Genomic DNA, 14451 nt, shown 5'->3' on the forward strand with positions numbered 1-14451 from the left:
GCTGTGCAAATACACCTCCGTTAGCCTAATTAGATAGCATAGTATTAAACTGAGAACTGAATTATCACGAGTCACACACAATGTCAAGACGCATCCCCGTGGTAAATTAGTGTGAATGAGAGGTCTCTTTGCCATGTTAATTGCGACCCTTGGGACCGAGCGCGGTGTGGATGTCATCTCTCTATGGTAATATTCAGATGCAGGGAGTGGTGGCCAACACCTGTACAGCAGCCACGCAGGTATCACGCCCCACTGCATGGCATTGAGTGACACCTGTGGAGGGCAGTAGATGCCCGATTAGGTTCCGGTCCGATGCATTTGGGTCTTCTCGTGGAATAAAATGTCCTCCCACAGTAATGACACGATCCCACACCATACACTATCTCAAATGTCGATACCACCTGAAGGCGAATTACTTTAGTGGTTCAAATTGTGACCAATAAAAAGGAATTGTGATAATTTGAAACGAGTGGGTTTTATATTACTCGATACATGTAAAAAATTGCTTTATAGATCATCGGATTCCTCCAGTATAAATATTCAGATTCTGAAATACATCCACATGCCTGACAACTGCTAGCAAAGGTGGCACCAATTTCTATGCTGGCTCATGGACTATACGGAAATCTGCATACAGATCAAACAGGTTGCAGATTCTCGCAGCTCCAATGAATATATATCAGTGACGCTCACCTCTGTTGGTCGCCCCGAGCCAGATGTGGAACTTCCACTCGCCTATGGCGGGACAGTCTCTCCGTAGGAAAACCGATCTCGAGCAGGACTTCCAAAAATGAAATTGTATACCTAGGGAAGCGGTTACAATAAATTCCTGCATATTTTCAAGTTTCTAATCAGCATTTTATTTCACGTTTAGCCACCATGTGTGACAAGTTGGGATTGTGGTCTGGAATGGGGCTTCATTTCTCTGTTGTGATAACTTTTTTTGTTCGTGCCTTTTCTCTTGGTGAAATTTATTTGTTTTTCATTGAGGGTGTTCATTTTCTTGGTAGTCGCTATAAATTGGATTTGGCCCTCATATATAATTGATGTACAGCGTCGTGGGAAGCAATTACCATGAATGACGCGATATAAAATGAAAGCTGACGACGGTGCAAAGGCAACTGAACACACGCGGCATGTAAGGAAATGAGGTTTATTATGTACTTATTAGCGATGTTATGCACTGTGCAGTGAGACTGGTGACAAGCTAAGGCACATTCGGGGGGGGGGGCGGGGCAGGGAGGATTGCAGGGACCAGAATATAATTCCCTGGTTGAAGAATTTGCAATGCCTTCTGTGTGGACGCAACCATAGTGCAAACGTAACCACCAACACAAAGCACAAAGTTCACACGCCTATGAGATTGTGAGAATTCACACGGGAGTATAGTACACATACTTTTACATACATGGAGAGTATACTTGCATATGATGCCGAGAAATCCCTAAATGCGTCATTATATTTAATCAGTTTACAAAGCGCACCTTGTTAATAGTTAAACGATTTGCACAATTCCTTTTTTGTGAGTTTTTTTAATATATATTTTAATATACAGTATTCTGTTCTACACCTTAATTAAATATATCTTATTGGGCAAACTGTAGCGCATTCATTTACAACAGTTCTTGTTATAAAAACAACAACCGTTAGGGATGTACGTTTATTGGAGTAGATTTTTTTTCCTGTATATTATTAAATTCATGGCTAGTCAAAAGTTTACTAGACATTACCCTTCACCTAAATAAGTTTGTGTACACCGTTTACAAATTAAGAAACCTAAAATTGATTATTGCAGTAAGTTATACAAAATCAGAGCAATAACAAACACCTATAAACCAGCAGAAATTGCAACAGACAAAAAACTCCCAAAACCATTTTGATTCAAAAAGCCAATGCACACCTCTTCACATTTCATGCGAAACAGATTCTATGACATTGGTCTCGCCTGGCTCTCATTCTGGTGGTACAACTAACATCACACACAGCATCTTCCCTCGACATTTGTGTGGACGCTTGCAGTCACGATGCGGACGTTTTCATTTACGCTTTGGAAATCTCACCATTAGTCGGTAAAACGTGAAACCAAATTGGCGCAAGTTGGACACGATCATACCCAGGACTCCAGCATTAATATGAATGATTTCTCTCACACACCACGAATGCATTTAAAAACGTTACATTCCCAGCACTTGTTACATTATACATAGTTTGCCGTTATAGGCCAAGGTCATATATATATTTAAACACATTAATTAAAAAAACACGTTATTAAAAACTTCACATGCATTGGTTTCACTAAAATTAAGCTCAATTAGATATTCGTGATCAAAATAAGCAGCTTAAGTTGATCTTAAAATACCCTTTGGTTATTTCGGTAAAGTCACGACGTTTCGATCACAAGCAATCGTCCTCTCCCACCTGAGGACGATTGCTTGTGTGGCGATAGAAACGTCGTGATCTATTATTTTTTTACCTACGTGACTTTACCGAAATAACCAAGAGTATGGATTCCTGCAGTCACGAAAGCTTCAAATCAAGATTTTATCTTAAAATATATGTACTTATTTTGCACCCTGTACCCATGAACCGATATTTCTCAAAGTCTCCTGGTCTACTTGAACAGAAACGGGGTTTTCCCCGATATTTGGTAGAGGCCAGAATGGTGCCACTTTATTCCCACTTGCCAGTTTATATGCCAGAAATTCATGACAAAACATGTTTTGCTATCACAATAATCTGACCACTTCTCTCAATGGGCTCTAAATCAAAATCTTCCTGCATACCAAAAATGGAAGTTTCCTTATCACCATGAATCGAAAATTTAAATATATTAATAACAATCCACATCACGGGGTGGGGGGGGGCTTTTATCAACGTGTGTGTTGCCTTTGGCAGATCTAAATAATGGATAAAAAGTGGCCAAGGGCTGATTGCAAATAATTAGTGTATGTCAAAGCCCCCATGCCTCTGTACCATGCTATCAGTCAAGGTATGTCTAATCAATCGCATAAGGAATACTTGCGGTGGCCATTTACCGTTAAGCCCTGAATGTCACCTGGTTGGTGGGGTGACTCAAAGGTTTAACAAAGACGCTGCACATCCATAAGTTCACAGCACTCATACCAAGCAGCCTTGCAATAAAATCACTGCTGTACATAAGTAGATATAATTACCTGTGCTAGAGATTACACATTTGCCACACCCCCCTTGCCAAAGACAATCTCAAAGGGCTACCACACCTGGCTATATAAAGGGCACTCTGTAGTTTAAAAACTCGGCCAAATTTATCGGTTAAAATTTAGAACGCGTTTCTTTAGTTCCGAATGATTGTGTATATATATGACGCGCCCACTTGGCCTTTTTGACAAGTGAAGCTGGATTTCCTGGAATCAGACGAAAACTATAAATTACATTACAATCCCGAATGTACACACGCGAGCATAACAATTAGTTCAGACAATCACATCTTACGCCCGAATGCAGTTCCACAAGCGATAAAAAAAAGTTTGAGGAAAAAGTTGGGTTTCATTTTCCATTACATTGCAGTGATGATGTAGTGTCGTACTTGTCAAAATGAGAACGTTTTGTCAAATGAGAAGAGTTGGCAGCAGCTAAGGTGGTGCAGACTCCATCCAATGCGACGATTGCTAAAGTTAAACACAACTCAAAGTGAAACCGGTTGAAGCGATTACCTTGCTTGTCATGCGAGGAGTGGAACGACTGTGGCTCAGGCGACGCCACGGTAAATTAGAACGCAACTTTAATCTCACGGGGCCCGGCGCGACAACTGCAGCGCGTTGCGCGTTAAAAGTGGCACGTGCTCATTTTGCGCAATTAAAATCTATTTACATACGAATCTTTAGGCTCAAATTGAACGCCACTATGGGAGATAAAATGCATAATTGCAAAACGTGCAGTCCTAATTAAATTGACCAACTTGGGAATTTTACCACCATTTCCATAGGTGGTATTTGTATTTGCAAGACTGGCCCAGCTCGGCTCATTTCAGGTCAACATCGCATACGAGTTTTAGGGGCTGAACTGACAGTGGTGCAGAAACACAAAAGCTGAAAATACTTTATAGACGTCATACTGCATTTTGACTATGCTTCATTCCAACCACAATGCCGACACGGTCCTGTGGTTGGAGCCTAAAGCTCACATTTGGGTGGGCTTCAGACTCAAACCTACACGACCACACCTTCAGGGTTAATGAAATGAGTACCACATTCTAGGTAGTCAGAGGTTGTTCTGTATAATAACCCCCCTTCCCCATTACAGGGATGTTGACGGTGGTTGAGGGCTGCGCAGAGCGACAAGCACTGCTCAACGCTCGCCAGAGCAGGCAGACTGTCTTTAGAACCCCGAGACGGGGGTCTCTGCATGTGCATATTTACATCACGTGTAGGCTTTACATTTGGTCGTGAAACAACGAGTGTCATGAAACCAGCGAGACCAACAGTGCTGGGTCACAAGCAACACTTGCAAAACACAAAGTAATGAACCTATGAGAACCAGGTGAATATTGACACAAAAACAGTGAACGCGAACTGCTTGTTGTTTAAAAATGTGCACTTGTAACTCGCATTCACAACCACTGACGTCTGCTTCTGCAAGACTCATGCAAAGTTGCTGAGCTATAATCGCAAGGCTTTCTGTTCCTTTTCCAAGAGACAATGCATCTGATTAACGGTACAATGTAGTGTCAATGGGGGCGAGGGGTAAACCAATGAAAACTAGGTGGGGCATTAATCTTTGGTAAAGCGCGAGTGGAGCCGATGTGAATATGTAAACTGCAAATGTGTAGGTGCTTTTATTCTGGTACAGAAGCATTAGTCATATCTCTGGGCATGGGTTTGATTTAATTTTAAATATTACATGCAGACCAGTGTCAAAAATAAACTCTCAAAAGTTTATGTCAATTACGCATCACCTGTTAATGGCTACAATATAACACATTTTTATCACGAATCTCCTGACCGCTCCGAGGTCATCTTTTCTGTGTTACCGTTGCATATGAACAACGTTCTACATCACGCGTGACTCGACAATGGAAAAACTTCTAGGTAGTGATGCAATTGAAACAAAAAATATTAACCAATGCTATTCCTAACTCACCAAAGTATATTTCATTCAATATGTCAATCAGTTTTATTTTTTATCCAAATAGTTTTGGTTCCCCACTGTATTTCATAGTTAACATTGTGAGTGTCCATTCTGGGGAGGTGGTGAGGGGTGCAGCATGCAGAATACTCTTATGTTGGGGAAGGCTGCCACTATTACACATCAGTTTGTTGATTTTACCAACTGCTTAGTTTTAAGGCGAGTGGAAATTACTTTTTCCAATGAGTTATTCAGTTTTGTGGATGACCAGCACCTATCGATCAATGATTAAATCGGCTAATTCATCAGCCCTTTGCCAAACCAATGAACTTGGGTCACCGAGTTAGGAACGCGCTGTGTTAGTAATGACCGAGCCAGTGCTAACAACCGTGGCTATTATCAAATGGTAAGCCATCCTCTCTTCACCAACCTGCACCATTTAGCATGAAGTATGGTCAAACAACTCCCTATGAGGCCTTCATTTCCTGGTGGATTGTTAAAGGTCTATAATGCAGGTAACACTACATTTGCACTGTTCAATTTTTTTCACCACTCACGCTGTCATAATAATTATATGTTCACGATTGAGGGATACAAACAACTATAGATTGATTAGTCGTAGATTTTTATGAAGTTATTAGTGATAAAAACGTCAGTGGTGAGATATATTGAATAGAGCGCGTGTAGTGTTGGCTGCAATAATGAGCAAGGTGCAGTGGGACCAACACAACACCCGACTCCACCATATCTGGGCACCTCAAGACTCGGAACATTTCTATCTAAATACTGTAGTAGAACGGTATGAATGAACAACTGCCACAAACAAATATACCGTCCACGTGTGTATATTTGTGCAGAGAATTGCATGGTTAATAGAGATGCCCTGAGTGAATGACACGGTAGCACTGCGGTAAGAGATGCAGCCAGCATTGCCATGCTGTACAACATTTTGGTAAAAACAGAGCCAAACAAAAGCAACATGGAGAGAAATGCAATGAAAAGAACAAGTTGAAAGAGCAGGTAACAGACACGTACGTAAGTAATATCTGTCTGGATAATGGGACAACAGATGTTTGTTGGTTAACATTACTTTGTCTTTCGCTACCGTGAACGACAAGCATGAAAGATTTTCATGAAGCGCCCGGCAAATTCCTCCGACGCACAGCAGATCGAGGTGACAATGTCCTAGTTTTTGTGCAAGAGCGGGAGTTTCTTTTTACCCAATTGATGGTCAGCATTTACCTGAATAAGCATCTTTTGATAAAGAACCCCCCAACGAAAAACAGTTTTAAACACTTCAAAAGAAAACACAATGCTCATGTAGTGTGCGCAGCTGAAGGCTAAACCACACGTTGCGCTAAAACGCTTAACTTTTTAAAAACGTTGATCTATATTTTTTTTCTCTCTAGGATTAGGGGGTCTGTAGTGGGCAAGTTTCTGATGCAGGTCTACAGGCCGTGGTGCTCGCGTCAATGGTGGGCACACTCACGATGCCCATGCTGGTGTCACACAGGTGGAGGCGTGGGGGAAAAGAAAGGGTGAGCCGGTGAGAGACGAAGGCTGGTTTGAAGGTGAGAGGGGCACGGATAATATTGCACAATATCCTGGAACGTGGCGAGGTGGAGGGGTCCGGAGAGACATGGGAAGGTAGCAGCCTCGCCAGCTCAATCTTCCCACTCGTCCTCCTCATCAAAATCATCGTCGTCGTCGTCATCATCATCCTCGTCTGTTGGGACACAAGTTAACAGCAGTTGTAAGAGGCAGCCTCATCATGTCAAGGAATGGCCCCAAAGATTACATTTCATTGTCCTCACTTTAGCAGTGCTAGATGGCATCCGTTTATGCACGGTAAGCAGTGGTTTTTCATATCCAAACTTTTATTAATATTCAGTATATTTTGCATCTTGTAGATTGCCTTGCTCACACTGACAAAAACGTATTCTTATTTTTACTGTTGCTAGTTACTGCAATGAAATTACCAATTGGTGTCACCGCAGGTGTTTTCTTGCATTTACAGTTGTAATTGTATCATTGATTACGAATTGAAATCACAACGCAATTGTCATTTTAATGTCGGCGAACAATGCTGCTGTAATTGTAGATAATCGACCACAGGCCCTGCTTTCGAGCTATTTACCACCTCGGCAATGACTGTGTGATGTATCTCACCGGAGGAGTGGATGGCTTTGCTCCTCTTCTGCATGGCCTCCATAAGAGCTCCTACGATCCCCACTGTTGGGGTTGATGAGGCAGCTCCATCTGATTCCGTCACCTGGCGAAACAAAGGCAATCGACAGGCTAACTTTTGTTACATTTAATCAACTGACCTGTGGGACTACCAGACAAACTATTTAAATTATTTTTTATTTTACCAGGTAAAGCCGACTGAGCTATATACATATTATTCAGAAGCGACCTGGTCACATATGATAGCTCAACAAAGTAACTTATCACGTGGAAATTTATAACAGCTAAATACTCTAAACACAAGTTTTCAAATGTGGAGGGAAAATCTAGAGGACCTGGATAAAAATCCACGCGACCACGGGGAGAACATACAAACTCCACATATAGAGGAGTCAGGATCGAACTGACGACCTCCTGTATACCAGGCAAGGTAGTTAACATTGCAACAATGTAAAAGCGCCACGATTATATAAGCAATGCGCATATTATATTTTTTCAGTGGCTTTAAACCCCAGATACGTGATAGAAGTTGTCGATAGGGCAACCAATGCCTATTACACCATGAAGTGAGATGTTCATTTTACTCCCCCCAGAGGAATGATGGGCTGTATGAACCCCTGTACAGGATTTTAACGCAAGGGTACACAAAATGTAAAAACTTGATTTGTTTAGTGTTCAGCAAGAGCGTATTATGATTAAATTAATATTAGAAATGTTACTAATCATAGACGGAGCACGATTGAAAAAAGTGCTCTTTATCTATAAAAGCATCGTTGAGTCTGAAGAGTAATTTCACAAGGGGTTGTTTTGGGAAAATTTGCTAGTTTATATTATAGCAATCACATTCAAATCCTACTACCAACTAGCATGCACATTTCATAGGACAGCAAGTTGCTTACCAGGATATCCGAGTGCGGTTTTAGTGTCATCCCTTTTGCATGCGTTTGCGGCACACGTGAATTTTTTTTATCCCAAATGCAAATAAATGTCTGACAACCCAACGCAGGACCTTCTTATTGGAAGTCCTGAGACATTCCGATGCTTCCCCATACGCGAAAAGCATAGACTCCTCCATTCCCTGTAACTCGGCCATCAACACTCACCGTCTTGAGCGCGATGCCCTGGCGGATCTGGTCGAGCAGCGCGTCACGTCCCGACGTGGATACCGGCCTCGCCGCCGCCCCACCTCCCGCCACCGCCGCCTCGTCCACCTTGCGCAGCTGTGCGCCCCCTCGGATCTGGTCCAGCAGGGCCCCCCGCGAGCCAGAGACGGGGCCAGGGCCGGAGCCAGGTCCTAGAGAGAGCGGTGGCGGCGGCGGCACCATGGGGCTCGGTGGAGGCGGTGGACCGGGGGGTGGGGGCGGCGGCGGAGGCGGCGGAGGTGGCGGAGGGCCGCATTGCGGGATTCCGCCGCCGCCGCCGCCGCCGTAGCTGTTGCTGTAACCGTGGGACTGCGGGGGCGGCGGAGGAGGCGGGGGGGGCGCGTGAGAAACCAGCGGTGGGGGAGGGGGCGGCCCCTCCGGGATGGAAGGAGGCGGCACGGGCGGCGGCGGCTGCCGTCCCATTGCAGACATGGGGGGCATGGTGGGCATTGGCGGTGGGTGGGGTCCGGAGGTCCCGCGGAAAGGCAGCTGGGGCGGCGGTGCGGGCCCCGCCGGGTGGGTATGTCCTCGGCTGGGGGGTGGAGGGGGTGGGGCGCTCCGCCCGCGCACCGGAGGAGGGGGGGGAGCCGAGGACGGCGTCTGAGGGAAGTTGCTGCGGCTCGGGAGAGGGGGTGGAGGGGGAGCTGTACACGCATGCACACACACAGGAGACAAAGCACACATTTAGGCGACATTTAAGATGTTGCTTTATTATTTAGAGTGGAGTGTGCAATTTGTAGCTGACTGTGATCAACATGAACTAATGTAAAGCAGTGAGATTGATTCATGATCCACCCCTCACCGATTCACGCCATGTCATTCGCTTACTGGCAGTCAGGTGACTTATCACGACTACCCTGTTATCTTTCGATTTAAAGCTTTCGTGACTGCAGGGATTCATCTTCTTGGTTCTTTTGGTAAAGTCACGTAGAAGGGAAATAATAAAATAAAACATGTTTTATTTTTATTATTTTATTATTTCCCTTCTACCCTGTTATCGTTTCCAAACTTCACTCCTTGACACCTTCAACTATGTTGAGGAGTCCGTCTACCAGAATGACTTGTTCATCTCATCCACACTGTGTTCACCAACAACCACATTGCAGGTGAACACAAATCTCGGCTTCTTTCCTCACAATTTTCAGCAATGGAATTTCAAACAACAATTTATTTTCCAAAGCTCTTGTAACCTGGCCAAAGGCTCTCTCACACCATCACGAGATCATCGTTGCTGGCCGCTTGACGTTTTGGGCATGTGCCAAGCAACTGTGATTTTAAAAATAAATAAACAAGAGACACAAAGATCCCACGCGCGGAGTCCTTTAGAGGCTGTTGCGGCAAGTGCTAAGGATGGCACGACACATCACGAGGGTGGGGTGTTGTGGTCAGAGCCACAATCTGGCCACCAGGACAGGTTTTACAGATTTAAACTTTGGTCAGTAATTGTACGATGGTTACTGGAATCGAATGCTGGTCACCGTGAGCCACTGAGAAAAGGCTGCTCAAATGACATCCACACACGTTGGCAGACATTTCAGCTCCTTCTGTAATTTAGTTTATACTGCCATTTAACATCTATTATTTTGAAAGGAATAGAAACTGGCAAAGTAAATTGTATACGGAGTAAATTGTTTTTGAATTTGTTTTAACACGTCCATTTTAATGGCCCTACATTTTTACTACAATTTACGAGTATCTTTGTTGGAATATTGGGTAACACTTTATAATGGTTCATAATGCCGGTGTATTTACGATAGAATGTGCTTTACAAGCAGACAATAAACATACTGTTGTGTAATTCGAAAAGAGTAGGACATTGTGTGCCAGAATCATGGTCCAAATTAGCAAATTTAAAACAAATACCTGAAAATTATTAAATTAGGATTATACAGAAACATCGCCCCCTATTATGAAACTACAACAAATTGTGCAAGTGCTCTCGAGACAGTCCTGCGCTAGAAGATTGCCACGAATACCAAATGTTATTCTGTGTGTGGAATGTTAAGTTTGCTGCACAGAACACAGCTTTACGGAGTAAACTTTTAATTCCATTGAATAAACACTTCATGAGCCAGTGGGCTCTTCAAGCAATGCTGCATGCGTCATCACGGCACACTAAGTAATACGAAATCCTTAGGCACGGCAGGCAATGCACAAACGTATACTCACGTGACCACCTCCTCTGCCCTGTCAACAGAATGTCATCATCACTTTTCGCTCAACACCAATGTGAAGGAATACTGTTTAATTTTACAGAAAAAGATGCCTACTACGAAGTATCAAAAAATAACTGGAACAAAAAATAGTATATATGTAAGTCCTTTGATTATTCCACATTAGCCTCAGTGAACCTTGAAGACTATTTCAGGACGGCTCAAATTTTTTGGACCATTTGTAATAAAATATATATTTGCATGTAGGAGAAAACTGGAATGCGCCATGAAAACGTATGCATACATGAAGAACCTATCTTTCTTTCTCTGCTTTGGAATTGCCTTCATGGAACTTTGATCTCAATCTTTTTTAACTTCGTATAACCGGACTCAATGAAAGCAGCCTGTCAGCTCTTTAGTACCATAACTCCAGCTCTGTTGCTGAACACTTCCTTAGAATGGCATTAAATCATCAAGCAAAGCCTCAATGAGTTTCATTAACCTTTTTCAGGAGGATCTTTCTTTGGGAAGTTTTACTTTTTGAGGGAATGTTCTGCATTTTGGAGGAAATCAGAGTACCTGCATAAAACCACAACAAACAAGCAGATAAAATTCTAAGATCTGCAGAGCTAAATTCATGACCCACTGTGAAGCAACGTCATTGCCCACTGTGCAGCCCAGCAGGTTTAGGAGTGTCACAACCCTCAGCGAACCACCAAATATCACCACCAAAAAATTTACCCGTAAAAACAAAGTTTTTCACTATAAATCCTTTATATGCGTGGCATCGGTTTCATTTTATTATTCATTTCTGTTTTCCTTGAGTAAGCAAGCAAGCAAGTGAAGTTAATATAAAGGATTTAAAATGAAAGATCACCTCTTGACATGCCCCGTATATTCCCGAGGGCACTAGCGTTGACCCGTTTTACCACTTTCAAGAACCTGGCGACTTCAATTTAACTGCTCTATAAATAGTCTCCATTGTACAGCGTGGGGGCAGGGATTTCATGCCATGTGGTTAGTCAACATTTGCGTCATCATGAAACGGGCGGCTACAGTCCTCTCGTCCTCTGGCTTGAGATGGCTGCCACCTATGGGTCAGATGATTGTCTGCCACAATTAAGCAATTGATAATTAAATATTTTAAAAAAATTCCCTAAACAGTGTAAAATTTAGGATTTTTTTTTCACGAAAATTAATTGTCAAGCACAACGAGTCTGTGTGCAAAATGTCAGCTCGATTGGATCACGGGAAGTGGGTTAAAAAACGACCGAAATATTTGCACGGTCCGAAGCAAGCAAGCAAGCACGCAAGCACGCAAGCAAGTGAACTTAATATAAAGGATTTTAAAAAACCACCGTACTACAGGTGGGCACCACCATTCCTGGCTAGACTATACACTCATAAGTTTTCTGCTCATCAGCTTCGATTTTAATGATTTAATATGTTCACATTTGCGTTCACCTGCTCGAACCACTCACCCTGGCGTCGCATCTCACTCTTGACAGCCTCCACGCCTCCGAAGTTCTCAATGAAGTCGTAGATGGTCTTGGAGGTCTCCTTGTCCTTGAGCTGCGACTCCGTGATGCCCGCCATGTCAAACAGACTCTTCAGCTCTGGGTCCAAGTTGTTTAGCTGCCCACCCCAAAGCAGTGGGTTAAGAGAATGGGATGGAACAACAGAGATATGCATGCACAACACAGCACTCTTTTAAAACGTGTCACTAGGTTCATAAAACCGTTGTCTTTGTTAAAGTAATGTTGCTAAGATATCAGTCTGTCAGTTTGTCTCGAGACCCAACCAAGAATTCAGTCTGTCAGTTAATTGTCTCAAGGCGACATTTCAGACTGGTGTGTCAGTCTGCTGTTTGCCTGAAATGTCAAGATCTTCCTTTCTTTTATGGACAATATAGAAAAAAACCTGTAATTATTTAACTTATAATAAATCCCATTATAGATCAGTTTATCTGTCTAATGCAGACTATAAACGTCTGCTATGTCAGTCTATTATCCAGACTGCACAAAATAATGGTGTATAGTCTATAACCTAAAGACATCATTAGCGAGTGGTTTATCAATCTACTTTTGAAAGTCAAGATCAGAGAACTGTCCGTATACTCTTTCGGTCTTTTGGTAATTACTACGTTGATAAAAGAACATAGGAGACCGAGTAATATTTACACTGACACATACTTACATCAAACCCAGTGTTGGGATCCCATCCAATATGACCAACATGCCTGGAATAAAAAGATACATTTTATGAAACAATTTATATCAAAATTAAATAAATTTGCTTTTATATAATGACCATTTGTATGCCAATGATTTTGATCACATCATGTTTAAATGGCATTTTCATCAACATGTACATTAGGTTCCCATATGTACATTCTTTAGATTACATTAAATGATTCAGTAATACTTCCAGTCTCTGTTGTTTTCCAGCCAATGAGCACTGTCCGTGCAGAGAGTCTCACAACAGGAAGGTTGAGAGTTGAAAACCCGGTTTGGGATTGACTCAGAACATCATCCATCTAGGATCGATCACAAGAGCATCACTTAGAGGGAAGTCAACCACGGTTGTTCTACTGAGACAACGGTCCCCACCACTGGCTCAGAGCTGACAATGGACATATGCGCAAGCTCCATTTCTCTTCAGGGCATGGCGATACTTTTAACTTGACTCTTTGAGTGCAAATTAAGATGCATTCATTAAAATAACATTACGGTACCATTACTAGGATTAAAACAGGATGATATATTGCCCTTTCTATGAGTGCAAAATGAAGCATGGTAACAACCGACATTGGTTTGTAAATGCACATCAATACAAAAGATGAATCGCTTCTTAAGACAATTCTTCCAACATTGGGAGGCACCCACTGGAAGTTGCTGGGCGCGCCAATGTCCGCCTTGGTCAGTTTTTTCTTCTTTCCCTTGCCCTTCTTGGTCCTGTCCATGATCATATTAAACGTCGAGTTTGTGCTGGTGCTGGTGGGGGTGGAGGAGGAGGAGTTGATGGGGTAGCGGTTTACGGTGATGTCCGGGTTCTTGATGTCCATTGCCTGCATCTTGAGGTTAGGCAGCATCGGGCCTGCATGCCCCATGCAGCACACCCCACCCCACCGCCACCACAAGGCACACACACACATTGAGTTCAGTCCTTCTTGTTCAACTGCCATAGCAAATGCTGCTGTTGAATGCAGATAATTATCTGTTTAGCATGAAAATAGTAGTTACTTTTAAAAGCAATGTTTTTGGTACAAATTTTGAACCCTCAATAAAGTTTGGGGGAAAAGTGTATTAGTAAAGTGTGAAATCCTGATTTGTGGTAGAAATGTAATGTCTGCATGGCACAGCGGGTATAACCAACAATTAGAAAATTATGGGTTAAAATCCTTGTCAGAGCTGACATGTCACCTCTTGGCAGTCAATAAAATGAGTTTTACTTTGTGAGAAGCCAATAATAATGGTTGTCCTTGGGAGAAGTGGTCCCTCGAAATCAGAATGCAGAGGTTGCATCACTGGCTCAGACTGCTGCTTTTACAGAAAGGAGCACTGCCTCATGTTAGTTTGAGCAGGAATACATTCAGGTGATTGGGAAAGGCAAAACCAATTTTGGATGCGGTCTAAAGTGAACCAGTCAAGAACTGTTAATATAAAATAATACCACACGTTGCCTTGAATTGGAACCTATCCCAGCCTGGCAGTGAAATCTGTGGAGCCAACTACATGGTAGTAATTACGTGGTTAGCAGCTCCAATTACTTGGTGCAATAATATAATGCATGTATCTCTCTAGCCATCTATCTACATATTTGGCTATGGCAATCGATTAGAACTGGCTGATACGATAGCATTTAAA

At 42.8% G+C, this 14451-nt stretch overlaps 1 protein-coding gene across 2 annotated transcripts in view; it reads right to left on the minus strand.

The window, feature by feature from the left end:
• Positions 1–1009: 1009 nt before the first annotated feature.
• Positions 1010–14451, minus strand: part of LOC144943787 (actin nucleation-promoting factor WASL-like) — a 42709-nt gene continuing 29267 nt past the window's right edge. For both annotated transcript variants that reach the window (XM_078871622.1, XM_078871621.1), the window contains 6 exons: positions 13471–13681; positions 12782–12824; positions 12067–12220; positions 8394–9076; positions 7273–7375; positions 1010–6829 (listed from right to left, as the gene is read on the minus strand). In XM_078871622.1, coding sequence (XP_078727748.1) covers positions 6768–6829; positions 7273–7375; positions 8394–9076; positions 12067–12220; positions 12782–12824; positions 13471–13681 — 1256 coding nt within the window. In that variant the 3' untranslated portion in view covers positions 1010–6767. The remainder of the gene's footprint in view (positions 6830–7272; positions 7376–8393; positions 9077–12066; positions 12221–12781; positions 12825–13470; positions 13682–14451) is intronic.

Source organism: Lampetra fluviatilis, chromosome 32 (assembly GCF_964198595.1).
Source record: "Lampetra fluviatilis chromosome 32, kcLamFluv1.1, whole genome shotgun sequence".
NCBI classification, from domain to species: domain Eukaryota; kingdom Metazoa; phylum Chordata; class Hyperoartia; order Petromyzontiformes; family Petromyzontidae; genus Lampetra; species Lampetra fluviatilis.